This window comes from Myiozetetes cayanensis, unplaced genomic scaffold, assembly GCF_022539395.1.
Source record: "Myiozetetes cayanensis isolate MyiCay16 unplaced genomic scaffold, myiCay2020 scf7, whole genome shotgun sequence".
Lineage (NCBI taxonomy): Eukaryota > Metazoa > Chordata > Aves > Passeriformes > Tyrannidae > Myiozetetes > Myiozetetes cayanensis.
The window spans coordinates 36467622-36485636 of NW_026087964.1; the positions used below are offsets into that span (position 1 = coordinate 36467622).

General features: G+C 35.8%; 1 protein-coding gene across 3 annotated transcripts in view; it reads right to left on the reverse strand.

Moving 5' to 3' along the window:
• The window catches only part of TLL1 (tolloid like 1), a 130850-nt gene that overhangs the window by 11525 nt on the left and 101310 nt on the right, over nucleotides 1-18015 (reverse strand). For all 3 annotated transcript variants that reach the window (XM_050338287.1, XM_050338288.1, XM_050338289.1), the window contains 6 exons: nucleotides 16862-17057; nucleotides 15291-15416; nucleotides 12711-12871; nucleotides 9679-9859; nucleotides 3038-3163; nucleotides 1568-1695 (listed from right to left, as the gene is read on the reverse strand). In XM_050338287.1, the coding sequence (XP_050194244.1) occupies nucleotides 1568-1695; nucleotides 3038-3163; nucleotides 9679-9859; nucleotides 12711-12871; nucleotides 15291-15416; nucleotides 16862-17057 (918 nt within the window). The remainder of the gene's footprint in view (nucleotides 1-1567; nucleotides 1696-3037; nucleotides 3164-9678; nucleotides 9860-12710; nucleotides 12872-15290; nucleotides 15417-16861; nucleotides 17058-18015) is intronic.

An 18015-nucleotide genomic window follows, 5' to 3' on the forward strand; every position in this document is an offset into this window, starting at 1 on the left:
TCCACCCCCTGCCAAACCCCCAGCATAGTTTAACTGTTTTACTTTTGGTGAACAGGAATCAATACACAATCCCACATCAGCACCAGTAATGGGAGTTTAGTGTTTAACCCCAGCCAGCAGCTGCTTGGTCACTCCCCGACCAGTAGCACTGGGGGGAGAACTGAAATAGCAAAAGATAGAAAACTCATGGATTGAGATAATGACAGTTTAATAGGGGAAGCAAAAGCTGCACACACAAACAAAGGAAAACAAGGAATTAATTTACTGCTTTCCATGGACAACTAGATGTTCAGCCACCCCCAGTAGAGCAAGGACCCATCACACATAATGGTTCCTTGGGAAGACAAATGCCATCACTTCTAACATCCCCCCTTTCCTCCTCCTTCACCTCCACTTGATATCCTAACCATGATGTCATACTGTATGGAATATCCCTTTGGTCAGCTGGGGTCACCTGTCCTGGCTGTGTCTTCTCCCAGTCTTCCATGCACTCCCAGTTTCCTCACCAGCACAGTGGTAGGAAAAGCAGAAAAAGCTTTGTCTCTATGTAAGTACTACTCAGCAATAACAAAAGCAGCCCTATATTATCAACACTGTGTTCAGCATAAATCCAAAACATAGCCCCATATTAGTCACTGTGAAGAAAATTAACTCTACACCAGCCAAAACCAGCACAAGGGGTTAGGGTTTGACTAAGGTCAGCAGTTATGAGATTACAATAACCCTTTCATCCCTGCATCAATACTGGCTATTGCTTCTACTTCTCTGAAGCAGAGACAGCTCTCTCCTTAACTTTATTTGCTCCAAAGCTGTCATAAAATCAATTTATCATATTTTAAAATATGTAAGCCCAGCTTTTTTTGTGGCTGTTCCCCAAGTACAGAGGGACAGTGAAGGAACACTGGGACTGAGCTCAAAGCAAAAACCCCCTAGGTAGGACCATGCCTTCAGCTTTGTACAGAGGCTACGTAACCTCCATAGACCTGTAAAGCTCTCTGCTAGCCTGTCTTTGGCCACCAGTATTGTCCTCAGTCAGCTGGACACAAAATTCATAAATCTAGTCCAGTCTGTTCTTCTAGTTATGTTAAAATTTGGAGCCACTTTTAAATGAGAAATCCAGATTCTTGGGTTTTTTGCATCTTCTTTTCCTCTTCAGAAATTACAGACCAGAAATGCAAGAGGTGTGTGTTAGAGGACTGTTCATAACTCAAATTTTACTTTTTCTGGAGTTTGTTTAAATGGCCTCTGCCACATTTGTCAAAACTTTGCAGAAGTTTTATGAGTTGCAACAACAATATAGTAAAGTCTGACAGGAGGAAAAGTATTCCTCCTGCCTTCTGCTGTCCAGAATATTCCCAATCACCATAAACTCGAATGATAGCTCGTGATATTGAGTAGTCCCTGTTGGCCACAAATAGACAGGAGTCAGCAAGTTTCTAAAATAGTTTACCTCTGGGATGCAAACTGATGGTAAAGTTTAGTAACAGTTTCACATAATTGAGCAGTCATTCGAGAAGCTGGTTTGGGGGAAGAAAAGATAAAAAAAGGAGGGTTACCAGAAACTCACCAATTTGACCCTCTGCCCAGGGGTGGCACTGATTTCCCATGTGCACTCCTTTCTGCTGGGATACTTGTCAGGCCAGTTGGGACTCGTGATGATACCATTGGGACTGTGGATCTTCTGTTCACACTCAGCTGTGCCAACAGTGATAGCATCAGTTAGTCTGGGGTTCTGCATTCAAAGGTAGCCAAAAAAAGTACTATATTTTTCAGGGCACCCACTGAATGGAAAGGATCTAGAGACAGACAGGTTAAGGACGCTCTTCAGAGTGCACAATCACGTTCTTCCCTTCAGGCACACACTGTATAGCATTAACCCAGTATGCTTGTTCATTGTTTGTTGTGAAACATACACTGCTGTTTACAATAGCTGGTCTTTCTTTGGAAAAAGTATTATAAAGGAATAAACATAAGATAAATATTAAAAATTAATCAAATATTAAATATTAAAAATTAATCAAATATTTTGCTATTTCCCCCATCCTACATATAAGTAAGTATGTAATCCATATGAAAAATCTTTCTACTCCAACTACAAAAGAGATTTCTTGAACAATTAGTTTTTTTCTCTTCTTGCTAATTTTCATATTGCAGCTACAGAGCAACCATTTTGATTTCTAAACAACAGTTTCTAGGGATATATATACTACTAGAGAACATCTAAGACTACACTGTATTTCAGAAGAACAGCTTAGTCATTCACATTGTAACTGAACCACTAGTACACAGAACTAAAAGAAGCCATTTTTGTATTTAGTATTTTAGTATTTTGTATTGTTTTCTAAATATCATGCCAAAACCAGTGAAAATGCAGATTATTCACAAAGAGCATGTCTTTAGTCAATTTAAATCTATACTAGAAAACAACCTTGAGAAATTACAGTAGTTTACGTGATATTGCACACTTGAGGTTCATTTGCAGATAATCTAAATTCTACTTAAATCCCAAAGCCTATAATTTCTTGGAAGTAGCCACACCTCGAGGCAGGCAACAGGAAGAAAGATGCATAGGGATTTGACTGGAACTTAGATTTTCTGAATATGTTCCTCAAAATAAACCCAGAAAGAGGTAGATGGTTTCAATCTGACTTTGAGGAAACTACCTGTTCCTGATAGGAGCAAATGACAGCTTTACCAGGCTTCTCTCCAGAAACTCTACTTCTGTGTTTAATACAGCCTTAGATAATACTCTATCAGAACTTTAAATGTTCTACATTTCACAGAACTCTTAAAGTAGCACTCCCTGCCAATGATCCCAGGTTTTCCAAACTGCATTCCAGTGGATGTCAAACTCAGCCCACACAAATGCTGGGGATGGAGATGATGGGAAAGGGGAGAGGTGCTGGAGTGCTTAAGCTAAAATGTCTAAGACCCATTACCAAGATATTTTTCCCTTTCTTTTGTTTGAAAGGAGAGCTGCAGAAAGCTTTCTGCAAGGCAGTTGTGTAATCAACCATTCAAAAATCTTGCTACTTACCTTCTTTGCAGTCATGTTTATTTTCATGTAGCACAAATCCATTTCGGCACTGGCAAACATAACTTCCTACTGTATTGATGCACTCATGCTGGCAGCCACCATTGTCCTTCGAACACTCGTCCTTGTCTACAAAACACACAAGAAGGTCGAGTGAGCATCACAGTCAGCAGTAGATCCTGTCACCATAAAGAAAAACGTTGAGCAGAGAGTTTGAGTCTAGAAAAGGAAAATCTATGGCACAGTCACTCTTCTCAGTAAGGCAGTTTCATGGTACCTCAGTTCTAGACACTCACTGCTCAGCCTACAAGCTTACACCACAGCACAAAGAGTCTGTCTTGTCTTTCTAGAAAATGAGGGTTAGTTCCTAAGGGAGTTCCTAAGCTAGAACAAAGAAGATAAGAGAGTTACTAGTTTTTACTCTTTCAAGTGGTCTAGCTGGTAAAAGTTTCATAAATATCCAAACTTTTATTTTACTTAACAACGGTGGTGTACTTTACAAACAACACATAAAGCATTCCAACTTCACGCAAATTCCACAATTTAATGGTGATATGTTCAAAGGAACACGTAGGGCAAACAAGACTTCAACCTCTACATTACTAAACATGTAAGAAAAGAAGGATTTCACATCAACTTTTCTAATAAGTTGATTTTCTTTTCCCCCAGCAAAGTGACACTTTACTTTAAATGAATCTGGACATTACAGAACATCACAAAAAGAAAAACATTTCTTTTAAAAAAAAAGAAATTGGCATTAGTTAGTTCAAGATACACAATGTAACATGCAGTTCTGTATATTAACATATAATCCTTCAAAAGAGCTTTTAGTGTGTTAGAAATAAAGCAGAGAGTAGCAGAGGAAATATGACCTGCATTAAACAGCTACAAATTCATTGCATGGAAAAAAGCCAAACTAGATTAACAGGCTGTCATTCTAACAAGAGGCTTCAGTTGCCACACTTCTATGTCATTCAGCTGTTCCTGTTAGGCTGGTCCTTTTAAAAAAGGCAGACTGCTCCTAACATCTATATACACATACATGTACATATGTATGTGCATGCATATAACTATATACACATAGACACATATATATACACACATTCTTAGATATAAAAATATATGCCTATATGTATAAATACACACATATTTTAAACCCCTCTATTTTACACAATGTGTCATTTCAACATGCAAAAGAGAGGAGGAAAAAGAGCAAAGAAACTGTGGTCATCCCAGGTGTCTGGTTGTTACAGGTTTGAAATGCAGAGCATTTACCCTCTTCAGCCTCATGTACATTGAAAAACAGCAAACATTGTCTTCAAACAAGGGAATGTGATATTTCAGACTTTAGTAGGTACAATAAGAATTTCTATAGATTAGAAGACACTGGATAATTTAATTCTCTTTTCATTGTCTTACTCATGCGTTTTTTTCGCTGTCCTTTTTGATGCTCATATTTAGTAACACACAAAGGAAGTCTGCATTGTAATTGCATACACATCACCTTCCTCTGCTAAAGTGTATGCAACTCTGCCAAAATGCAACACTTTACCCGTTGGTCTTTCCATAAAAATCAGCTTCTACATATAATACATGATGATAATGTATATTTATAGATAAATTCTGCAAGTCAAACTCAAGTATCCACTGCATTTCATTCTGTAAATCTCAAATCTGTTTGCACTGAAAGTTTTTGGAAGCTTTCTAGAAATGTGAACAGATTTGAAGATTAACAAACAGTTGAAAACATAGGTACCTCCCAGAATCATACATTCAGAGACTTATAGTTGTCATTTTGACAATGAAAGAAGCATAAAAGCTCCACAATACACTGTTTATGCACTTTGCAATGCAAGTCCAAACTGAGGTAGTAAATCTATGTAATTTCAAACCACAGTTATAATCTTTCACCTTTGCAAAAGCACGCACTATCATAAATTAATTCCACATTGCAAGTGAAGAACAGTAACAAGCAATTGCAAAATTAGAAATAATACGAACAAAACTCTGCAATGTTTTTCCTCCTAAAAATTAGTTTGTAATTTTCCAACAAAATAACAAAATGAAAGGAAGGCAAGTTCAAAATGCATTCAAGTTAGGCTTTCAAATACAGAGTAGGTGCAAGAATTCAAAATAAAAGCCCTGTTCATTTTCATCTTCCACCAAGCTGTGCAAATATTCTGTAAAATAATCTCTAATAAGACAAGTGCAGAAAGCAAACAGTCCCATGTTGGATCTCCTCTGAATAAAATAATGGACAGAAGGTAGAAACGAGAACTTTTGGAATACATTTGAACTACAATAATTACTTGTACATGGTTCATCAAGGATGCAACTGTTGAACAAGCCTTCCTCACACTTCATAACTAAGGACAGACTTTCTGTCAAATTGATTGCCCAGTTTCAAAATTCATGAAAATAACAATTAGTCTGTATTAGTTCCAAGAACAAATGTTTTGCCATGTAAAAACAAAGCCATTTGTTATGCTGACAGATGGAAATGAGTCCCCCCCTCCGGTTTTGAATGGATACTTTCTTTCTTTTCTCATTTCAGTACTCAGAAGAGGGAAAGATCCATTCTCAACAAAATGTTAGATTGCATCATTCAGAGGACAAATGGTCGTACCTCTGAGACCCTCAGAGGCCACCAGTCTGTGAATAATACGTACTCGGCCTGTAGGGACCTGTATCAAATCCTCGCAAGATTCAAAAACAAAAATTTTCTCTTTGCAGGCAGCTTTCTTGTCTGTGGAAAAAAATGTACCAGGATGGCACCAGAGATGAGTTTGTGCTCAAGGCTAGAAACATTCTAGCTTTTTCTTTTTAATTGCTCAGTGAGTCATCACCCAAGAAAAAATGTCCCAACAAACTTTATTTCATCAAGCATCATGTATGTTTTGAATGATCACGTAAAAAATCATGTTTATTTAAAACACTGAAGTAACTCTGAAAGTTATAATAAAGGGAAGCAGTTTAATGACATATTATCACTGATCCTTAGGTTATCTTCTCAGAAAGATCATGGAAAAAAAATAAAGAGGGTGGATTTTTTTAACATACATTGTTATTATTATTATCTTCTTGGCATTATTTTATACTCCCCTAGTCTTATAGGCCCAGCAGATTGCTAGATCCTGCAGGGACTGACTGCTAGGTCTTGTAACAAAAGCAGAAGAGAGAGACAGAAGAAGACAGAAAAAGACAGAAGAATAAAACCTCAATTACTCAAAGCGTTATTATTTATTTATTTAATTTATTTATTTAATTTATCCAATTCCAAAACCATATATTAAAAGTGTTTAAAAAATTAATATATCATTACTTCCTAGTTTCCTCTCTTTATCCAATAAACTTGATTATAAATATACAATAGTGCCTCTGTAGATCAGCTAGATCCCTGCAACAGCTCCCAACTGAGCTTTTTTCAGAACTGTCCCATCAAATAAAAATTTTACAAAATATTGGAAAAAAAAGTTTTTCTCACTTTCTAGTAGCACCTGTCTGGCTGTTAACACTATTTTACAGCCAAAAATGTAATTACATGTTGTCTTGTATCAACATAAATACCTTACTAATGCAGGTCATCAGTTGCCCTATGTCACTGTTTGCTTTCACAGTTTATCACAGTAGGTTTCAACCACCCCAAAACTGCTTTCTGTCTTCTAAGCTGGAGCTGGGCCATGCTTTCTCAGCTCTAGCTGTGGCCAGAGAATTCACCACCAAAAGAGTTAGAAAAAAAAAACAACGAGAAATTCTTTGGCTGTGTTTGGGGAACATATTACAGTTCCTAATCTTCACACTAATCTGACATATCCACATTTCTCTCTTGCTGAGCATTGCTAATGCCCTTTATTGGTGAATAGACTGCAAGAGAGTGTTTTACTCATTACATTTTTTTCCATGATATATGTCTTTATAACTGTTTACACATATTATTGTGATTTAATTAATAAAATGGGTAAATGCCTCCAGCAAGTAACTAAGCATTTCTATCCAGATACCATTCTAAAATTATTGCATTCTGAAGACTAATATCTATGCATACATATATATAAAACAGACAACCCCCCTACATTTCATCAGCTGAAAAGTTATCAGTTACCAACTCCCAAAAGTCAAACTGCTTGAAGTCTCAGGTCTGTTCTTCATTGGTATTTCAATAGCCTGTTATGCCTATATTAAGGAATTCAGGGGTAAGAAAGTCTCCGTGTTTTCTGACAGCCCTAAGGTTTTTGTCTGATGAATTATTTGAAGATGTCATCCTCTTTCTAGATACTTTTAAGTTCGGAAGTTTGACTTGTTTCAAGCATTAAAAAATTGTCAAATATTTTAAATGGAGAAAGGTAACTTAGCAGAATAGAATCTGCTAAAAATTAGAAAAACTAGAAGAGAACTGAGAAAGAATAAAAGTAAAATACAAAGTATTTGGACTCATGTGAAACAAGAGAAGAGATTATGGCAAAAATGCATTATGAAACATTCAGTAAATTTCTATGCTTATAGAATCAAAGACTATTTACGTCAAATTATCTCTTTTTTTGGAAAGAGATTAGATATATATTATATCAAGGACAGATCACACATTTCTATTAATTAAAAAATCACATCCATTCAAATTTATTCCTGATTAATTGTTTCTGGTGATCAATGATGTCTTTTAAATTTCTTTTTTTTTCAATTACCAGGAAAACCCTGTTTTCACCTTGTGGGGGAAAGGTAAGAAAATTTCATCCAGAACTGAAAAATACAAGAGGAACAATAGTTCTGAAAGATTACAAGCTGATGCTTTGTACTCTATGATTTATAGTCTAGTCTTTCCCCAAGATACAGCATTGGTGTGATTTCTTCCTAGAACCCATTCATAATAGTAAAAAAAAATCATTTAAGCAACGAATAAAATAAATAAGTAGATACATGAAGATAAACTATCACTTTAAAGAAAACCAAAATTTAACTGACTATAAATTTATAAATGTTCAGAAAGTCCAGAAAACACAACTTCTGAACCACAGAACTTACACAAATTACAAAGCCATCATTGCCAATCTTATGTGGCATAGCTCTATAGATCTTGAAACGATTTAACAAACTTCATCTGCAGATTTTAGAACTTGAACGTATCAATCCTTATTTCTGTAAAAAGTCAAAATACGTGACAATTACTGGGCCTACATAAAATAACTTGTTGAGTAAGAGTTTTCAGGAAGTGTTTCTTCTAGGAAGAAGCTCTGTGCACACACACGTTTTTACTACAAATAAAAGTAAATCTAAAAAGCTTCTTGCTAATGTAAACAATAAATTTTAAAGTAAAAACTGTTACTGTATGTAAAGATGCATCTGTGTGACCAGAGAAATGTGACTACTAGAAAAAAAATATACTTTGAAGGAGATAAAATGTTTGTTAATGTCTTTGCATGAGATGAAAGACCTCCTTTCATCTTTCATAATGGTTTAATAAAAACAACAAATAGTCATAATAACAAACATTCAAAGTGTAAAATGTTTGTCTTAACAGTTATTTTTCCCTTTCCAAACCACCTCACTTATACATTATACAGATTCTTTTTACCTAGTCATAATGATGAGTTATTAACAGTAACCAATTAAATATAATTTCATTTCAGTTTCCATAAAATATTTTAGCAAAAAATGGCTCATAATGGTAACATATTTTACTGCATGCTAAGGATTCCCTAGATTCAGAGATTCAAAACAACCTGGGGCACAATTCAACTCCCAAATTCTTCTATTTGACAACCAGTTTAGGGAAGTGGGCAGATGGGATTGTTTTTTTGTTTTGTTTTACACAAGGTAACATACCTATCCATATGTGTGTGTGTGTAAACACATAGGAATAGCACAAAGCAGAATTTCTGTACAAACACCGAGTGGTATCCTTCCACAGTCAGATTACTGTATTCTAGTCTCAATGGGTAATTGCAGAGACCACTGCTGTGCAAATATTTCCTCACATCTTAAGCTTCACTCATGTCTAATTTTATTCAAGAGTATATGTCCTGATATGATATAAACTTCCAGCACTCTGATCTGCTTCAGTAAAACTACACTCGTAAATAAAAAGACACAGATTTTTGCAAGAGCAAGATCTTAAACTCTGTTCTTCTGCAAAACATTAAGAAGTGCAAATTTTGGCACAGAAGTACCCATAATGTTAAACAAATGTTGTAGCACAGTGGTAATTTCCCAACAAATGGAATATATTAAGAGACCTGAGTAGAAAAAAATACAAGTGTACACAATACGCAACTGGTATCATATTACAACTGGGATTTGAAAAAAATAGCAACAAAACTTGGGATAAAAGAAATCTAATAAAAATGCAGGAATACAGTAAATTTATTTTCTTCCTCTGTATCTCACAAAGTTTATTTGCCTCTGCTGTTATTTCAATATATAAATATACATATATATATGTTCAATGTGTTTTCTACAGACATTATAATTCAGAAGGGTATTTTAAAACAGAAGAAGGGTTTATGCTTATATAAATAAAACAAATTCAAAGCTATCAGGAAAGCCATAAACAGAAAAGCCAATCATTTTCATACCAAGAGAGTGTTCGCTCCACCTAGTCAGTGGACACCCAGACACACTTGTAGGTGTACAAGAGTAATTTTCTATACCTGAGAAGAAGTGTGCCTTGAAGCCCTTTTTTGACACAGTATTGTCAGATCGGAACTCAATTCGCATGTTGTTGTACTGAGAGGTGATAACTTCAGGCACTTCTGTACCACAGAATTTACCGTGTAGCTTAGAATCAGAAGAAAGGCCACTACGAATCTCTACATAATCATACTTGCAAACCTGAGAACAGAAAGAAAAGAAAAAATTTTGTCTAATCAAAATAAAAGCATGAAATTGTTTGCAAATGTCAGAACTCTGATTGGTATATGGTGCTTAATAATACATGAATAATATCCTTTTCACTTTCCCCGACTCTGAAAACATTTGTAAATTCTTCCAAACATTCAATGATTTTATGTAAGACATTTTTAGGTCACTGACACATAACTATGCTATGAATTACATTCAGTATGATGTTTTTATAGATACTCATCTGTATTTCATGTCTAAATTTCAAGATGCTTAGTAGCATTTTTATTTAATCTAAAAAGTGAATGTTCCATTGACAGTAAACTAAAATCTGGAAACAGTCACCCTAAAAATGATACCTATTTGTTTGTTATAAACCACATACCTTGAACCTAAAAACTTTCTACTGCTTGCATCTCACAGATTTTTTAAAAAATTAATTTTCACTTAGAAACTTACAAGGTAACTTTTTAACATAATGTATTTAAGACTTATGAATTTATTTACAAATATATAAATCTGCAGTGTTAAAACCATACATTGTTCTTTAATAGTAGCCTAGCTATAATTTCAATGCATGATGCATGCCATTTTCATTAAAAGGTTAAAAATAAAGTAAAATAATGTAATAAAAAAGCCTTATGCAAGGCCTACTACTCATGATAATACTTTCAATGCATAATCCCTTGGCCACCCTAAAGCCTTCCACCCAAAAACTTTTAAGCTTCTTAGACTCAACTATCAATCATTTAATCAAAAATGTCCCAGTTGTCTGCAATTAATAGCTTAAGAAAAAACAATAGCCAGGAGGATTCATACAGAGCTTATATTGTCCATTAAATCCAAGCTGTATTTGATAAATCATAATTTCTAGGCAAAAAAGAATTGTCAGAGAAACTGGAAGGGAACAATAGAAAAGGATGTTTTGGCATTTGTTTTTCCTCTCTCCCTAGGAAAAAGTGTCAACATTTCCAATTGCTTCTAATATAATACACTGAAGACGTAGATTAAATTTTTATTTTTACTGGAATAATTTCCATATATTGTAGAGTCAGAAAGTGACTAATTCAGTTGCAACTAATTTTATACAATATAAAGAACACAAAGATTCATAAAACTAGACCTACTGACACATGCTGATTTATATTACTGGAAGATAAATTCATAATAATGCATGTGATTTTCAAATACAGGTCACTACTTATAATATAATAACAATATAATAGTGGTGATTTTTTTATGGTTTCATAGCCTTAGATTAGAAATGAAATGTAAATCAGGTAGGTCTAACTTTCTCTATACTATACTGTGTTAAAAAAAAATTTTACAAGCTAAACATAAAACATAAAGGTAAAATACTAAAATCGTAATAGTGGAAAAGAGATATTAAATTTGGCCTTAAATGGAGCTCCTATGAGGAAAAAATAATTAGAGTACTTGATAAATGTATACGTTTTTTGTCTGCACTCAGACAATATATTAGAATTTTCCAGATGTTTCTTCTGATTTTCACATCCTTAGTGCTACCTTTTAACAGTATAAAGCTAAGATTTAGCAGCACAGGAGATGATCAAACTGAAGTTCTGAATGTTGAAAAACATTTAAGTTTTTTGAATCTGCTTAAGTTACATATCTTGTATGATTTAACTGTTGATTTAACTTCATCATACCCCAGGTGTTTTCCTTGCAAATCCTAAGTACCAAGAAAGTGTGAGAAAGAAAACTATGATTTGTTCAAAATTCTAATTCTCTGGAATTTTTAAGTTTTTATATCTCTTTCAGTTCTAGTAATAACTATAGCAGAGCATGAATGTAACATATATATCCTTGAAAGTTGGAATTTCATAGACTTTAGAACCCACTCCAAATACTAGAGGAAAAAAAAAAATCTCACAGAAGGCATGTTTAGTTTGATTCTTAGTTATAAATTAAAATGCAGGTTTTGCCCCTTTAAATCCCATGCCCAAAAGACAGGCCATCTTTATACCAATATATGTTGCTACAAATTTGTTTAGTGAGAAATAACATCCTGGGATTTGCATCTTTAATGCCATGTGAGGAACATGCACAGAAACTCAATGGCTACAGCACATTATGGCTGGAGTGTGACAGGGGAACTCAGTGTTGTCACAGAGAAGTATCTACTAAGCAGAACAAAGGCTGAAAAGTTGATGTTGAATCCTGTATTTTATGTTTCTCATGAAAAAAAGCCTATTGTAACCCCCATCACTTTGTTTAAAGCTATAAGGAGCATCCTTTACTACATGGAGGCCTCTGCCCTGTCTCTCCTCCTGCCTGGGGATAAGATCCCCCATGCCTCTGGGGGCTGCCTAGCTCCAAAACTGCTGCAATTCTATTGTGCCTTATTTCTGGTACTGCTTGTTTTAAAATATTCCCCCAATGAGATACTTGTGAGTGATTTAAACGCTCCCTCACTCCATTACTAACCACAGCTTATGTGTATTCTTTGTAGTCAGCCTGTAAAGATGATTTGGTTTCTCCAGATTTTCTTCTCTTGAATTCTTTCCAATACTCCTCAGCCCCATTTGCTCTGTTTTACTTTGTTGATAAAAAAAGTCAGCTGAGACTCAGCAGAGAACATTTTTTTTAAATTTCTTGTAATGCATATACATTTAGATGATATGTAAAAGAGAGCTATTCTCTCCGTGTTTGTTTTGAAAGAATCCAGAAACAGTCCCAAAACGAAAACAAGAATATCTATGCTTATTGTCAGCATATGAAAGGTCAGCAAGGGTTTTATAAGACGATATCTATTTTCAAATGCTTGCAAAACTCTTCAGCATGTAACAGATTGTGCAGCTCTTTGTACACAGTTACTTACTTCGTTTCCTTCTAACTCAAAAAACTCGAACTTCATTGAAATTCGGTACTGCGTTGGGGCGACCACCTGCCACACACAGTTTTTGTTTGGAGGATACTCTTTGGGCCACCCTGGTGTGGTTATAGTCCCATTTAGCTTTGTCAGGAGTCCTCCACAAGCAGCTGTAAAATTAAAAGAGAGCATCATTTTTTGACTGAAACCATGTTTTACTGTAAACAGAAGCACTCTGGGAAGAATCAGTCCTCTCATTACTTATACTGCTGTATTGCCCAGACAGACTAATCAGAATCTTGTTTTATCATTCATGGTGCAAACAAAGACAAAGAGACAGCTTCTATCTTGAACAGCTTGCAGGTTTGTGGACAGAGATAAGTTTCAGGATTACACAAGGCGTTATCATATTCATTCTTTTCCTTTCCCTCCAGAGACTCTGGTTATTCTCTCACAGCCTTTCCCATGCAAGTCCTCTGACCTCACCTCCCTCCCCAGGACCTTGACCACCCCTCTTCTGACAGACAGACTACTCAAGATGCATTTTGCATTTCCCCAGTTTCTCTCTTTGATTATTGATACAGACTCAGTTCTACCTGTCTCAGCCCATACAGCTGTATATGCCTCCCACAATCTACCAGATAGGGCCACTTCTATGGAATAGCGATCATGTACACTTCAGTCACAATTACTTTTGTTGAAGTACAGATGTTCAAGTAATAGAGAAAATGCCCATTATTTCCAAACATATGCCAAATAGAGACGTCCATACAACAAAAAAATACCATACTATGTGAATGCAGTTCAGCTAGAAAGGGATAAACTCATTAATCTTTTCCATCCGTGTAATTTTTTTATATATAAAAAAGGAAAGTAATGGGATTTGCAGAGGTTTTTGATCACACTCTGCTACACTGATACCATTACAGCACTATGGCAGCACTGGAAATCATACACAAATCTCTTTCCAAAGAGCTGGGGGTGGGGGGAAAGCTTTACTCAACTGCTCTCTGCTTACACTGAATGCTTTACAAACTGGCTATTCCTATCTAGCTGATGATCTCACATGGTCCATCTACTTCATCTAACACAGCTGGGAGAACTCTCCAGTTACTGTGTCAAGGTTCATTTTTTCAACCCAGACACACACCAGTGTTCCTCCTGGCCCCTGGCTTTCCATGCAGCATGCTTCTAGGTATACATGTAAAGGTAATCTGAGGGGGGGTAGGTGGACTGAGACCCTGGGGTACACCGCAGTGTATCAAAAAACACCAGACTTAGATTTAGAGACTGCACTCAGATGACACAAGATGTCCCCTCAAATGATACAGTCTGGATCAGGACAACTACTGCCAGATTTTGATTTCTGCTTTTGAATGTTGTTCTATGGATTGTTGAGGCAATGGTGGAAAATGTGGAAATACTGAAAAAAACCCACAACAAACCAAAACTTAAAGGTTTCTAACATGTTGCCATTGGAGGAGACTTGGATTAGAAGACCATGAAACAAATTTCTGTGCTTGTCAACACTGCAGTGAAGCATAGGGCAAAGTTTCTAACTTCTGCTCCGGCATCATGAGTGAATTAATACATCTAGCTCAGCCCTCAAAGGCCCAAACTATAATTAATACATAAAGCTCACTGTGACTAGATAGTGATTTTAGTTCAGCCATCCCACATACTATCAATATACAGTGAGTGCCACCTGACATGGAACAATTACATATACACTTGAAGGGATAGCTCAGGGTTTTTGCTCTACACTGCACTGCAGTGTTTGAAGGGACTTGTTTCGTGAGAGTTACCCTACTATTTGAGCACAAGAGAGGTATTCCTTTTCTATTTTCTTTTTACTGATCAAACAGATAAGCTAAGAATAAATTTGTGCTATCCCTTATTGGTGTCTATGAATAAAAACCAAACAATAATTGGTGCATAATGATCAAGAGCTTATGTTTCTTTCCTTTCATATGAAATATGCATAGAATGCAAAAGTTCAATCCTATATTTACAGACTTCCACTTACCAGATTTTTATTTCTCCAGATGATTATTTGAACACACTTTTCTCACCCTGAGAAGTAGAATTTGTTTCCAGCAAGAAAAGTCCACAATCTGAGTAGGAGTGAGAATGATTTCTCTGAACTTTGAGGTAGAATAATGGAACCTGCTTTTTAGATCTGCCATTTCCCAGGCACACCCCAGCCAGAGGGCTTGTTAAATACTCTGATTCTGAGACAGTGGCGCATTACTCCACTAGTAATTAATTGTCTCCTTATGCAAAATGGTAGACTTTACTTTAGTGAGTATGAATAATGTAGTAAGTAGTATGAAGTCCTGCTTTGCATTGTTCCTGATAAACTAATAGCAAAATCTACAAAGCTAAACTGCTGAGAGACACTGGATGAACATGACTGCTGCAGGCAGACATTGCTCTGGCACCACTACTAAAAAGGGAGCACTTGGTTTTCCGGGTTGGACTGCCTAGATCTCACACTGCTAGGACAGAGCATATGAAACGTGCAACATTTCATTCAAGCAATGGCACCCTGCAAGCTTGAAGAGCCCATAAGACATCAACACACTGTACCTTCACAACTCTTTTTGTCAGGACCAAGTTCATATCCAGGATCACAGGCGCACTGGTAACTGCCCAGAGTATTTACACAGCGCTGCTCACAGCCACCATTGTCTGGTTTGGCACATTCATCTTCCTCTACCAAGACAGGGAAGAATGCAAAAATGTGTTAAATAATTACCTTTCTCGGCTGTAACTGCTGGATCAATATTAACCCAGAAAGCTGTACGCATGCCATTATAAGGTGCACTGCATAACACGCTGTGGTTGCTGACTAGAGGATTTTTCAAATGCTTAGGAGACCCGCAGTGCAGAAAATAAAAATTTGTCCTTTGTGTGTTTTGTTTTTTGGGTTTGTTTTTGTTTGTTTGGGTTTTTTAATTTATTTTTTTTTAACAATGCCTACTGACAGCTGCAGAACTAAGCACTTTGTGGGCAGCATACAGTAATTCAGGCTGCCATAATCTAAAGGTTGTATAAAGTATTGAAAGAAAGACAGAAAATCCACAGTAGGGTCACTTGAAGGGCACTTTATCTTCCACAGAATCAATCTGTGCATTATCCTGAATTCATACTCAAAAACAGATTAACAGAATCCTCAAATCCTAGGTTTTCATTCTACTGATATTAAAGGCAACAGGATGAATAAGGGCAGGGGAAGGGAAAAGAATTGTGTATTCCCTCTACTAGCTCTGAAGTATACCCATGAAATTCATTGCTAAAATATTGTTTCCTTACACCAGGATAAGTAATTTCTTAGGAATAAAACAGAGCTCCCCCGCTCATGCCTATAGCCTTTAAAGTTATAATTGTTTACAATGAAAACTATCAGTTAGGGTAAGAAAAGCCACAGTTTGTGTCTTTTCAAAAGAGCAAAAATGTTCTTCTGGTGGCATGGCCTGTATTTCAGGTGGCGCCTTGGCCACACCACTGCCAATGGCTTTAACTGTGCCATTGGCAGCACAGGATGGGAATTACACTTCTCACACATCAAATGCTTCAGATATAGCTGCAGTTGTATTGCACCCTCCTCTCCCAAAAAAACACCCCCAAACTGAAGGAAGACTGTGAAGTCATTGCTCACTATGATTTCTCAGGTTTTTTTTACCCCCTTGCTTACAGAAGGTAATAAATTGATAAAGCAGTGTAGTGCAGGAAATGGATTAGAAAAAACCCATAACATTTAGACCAAAAAAAACCCCAAACAAACAAAAAACCTCCTTTAACAGAAAAAAAAAACAGTTGCAATTATAATGTTTGTATTTGATAACACAAGTCAAAAAAAGCCACTTTTTTACAGGATTATATACATTTCAAAACTGAACTGATCAATTGAACCTGAAGACAGTAGAAAGCTGCACTGGTTATGTTCCTTCATCCTTTGGATAAATTACAGGGAAATTCAAATACCTCTATTATCTTGTTTTGATTACATTGTATCCTGGGTAAAAAATATGCTGGAGACTACAGAACTGCCATTAGTAGAAAAAGATTGAGAATTATTTTTAATATCCTGTAATAATTTTTCTAGTACAAAAGAAGGGATAGGTTGTTCATAAATCCCAATATGCTTTAACATTTACCTTTAAAAAAGTTAGCTGCAAAGCCTGCTTTGTTAACAGTTCCATCAGAAACAAACTTCATCCACAGGGTATTAGAGGTAGATCTAATGTCTTCTGGCTTGTCATAGCCACAAAAGTGACCAATTAAAGGACTGTTTTCATTTGTTCCATCTCGAATTTCCAAGTAGTCATATGCACAGTTGTCATGTCTTTCAATCTGTAAAACATAATTATCAAAGTGATATCTGAACCATAAATATCAAATATCAATCAGATAATAAACAGAACTGAAATTTTTCAAAGTTAAGGATAGTATCTCTGTTTAGGGTTAAAACATCAGGAAGATGAACAAGTATCATTTAACTTTTAACTCTGCTTGTTTTCCAAAAGAAAAATTATTGAAATGTTACAAAGGACACAGCAGTCTAACTGGAAAAAAGTAACTAAAAAAGACCCTCTCACCTCTACGCTTCCTAATGTTCTGTCAAATTTCTACTCTGAGCTTAAGTCCTCTTTTCTCATGTACGCTCAACTAAACAATATTAATGGTTCAAAAACTAAACAGGTCATAAATACCCACTGGTTTTGCAATATTAAAAAGCTTAATTTTTATTAATATGATAAGATTTTTAGACTCTTCATCCTCCACATAAGTAAAAATTTTGCATTTGTCACTATTCACTGATGTTGCAGGGTAAAGGTAAAAGATTGCTGAGCATAAAGAGTTTGAGGCATCTGTAGGATTAGATCCAAACTCACTTGTAAAATTATCAACTCTTAAGTAGTCAGCAGAACAGAGGACAAAAAAAGTCATCATTTTTCTGCAGTTGATGTGTCTAGTTTCCGTTGCATGATTCCTGATTTCAGGTGTTGTCTTTTGACTTCCTGGGGCAATGAGTGAATCTTTTCTGTACTGATGGAGAAACCTACTGAAAACAGAACACTTGAAAATTTCCCTTCTCACTTAAACTTTGTGCTGGATGACATCCAAACACAGACTAATATGTGAGTGGGCATGTGTGCATTCTACTTGAGTAACAAACCTTGTGCTCTTTACATAATAGTATTTGCAGAGTCAGTCAGAGTGGGAATTGCACCAGAGAGGAAAGCAGTAGCAGCCCAGATATGACCCTTTGTAGAGCCCAAATAATTTATGATGCTTATCTTTACTGAGA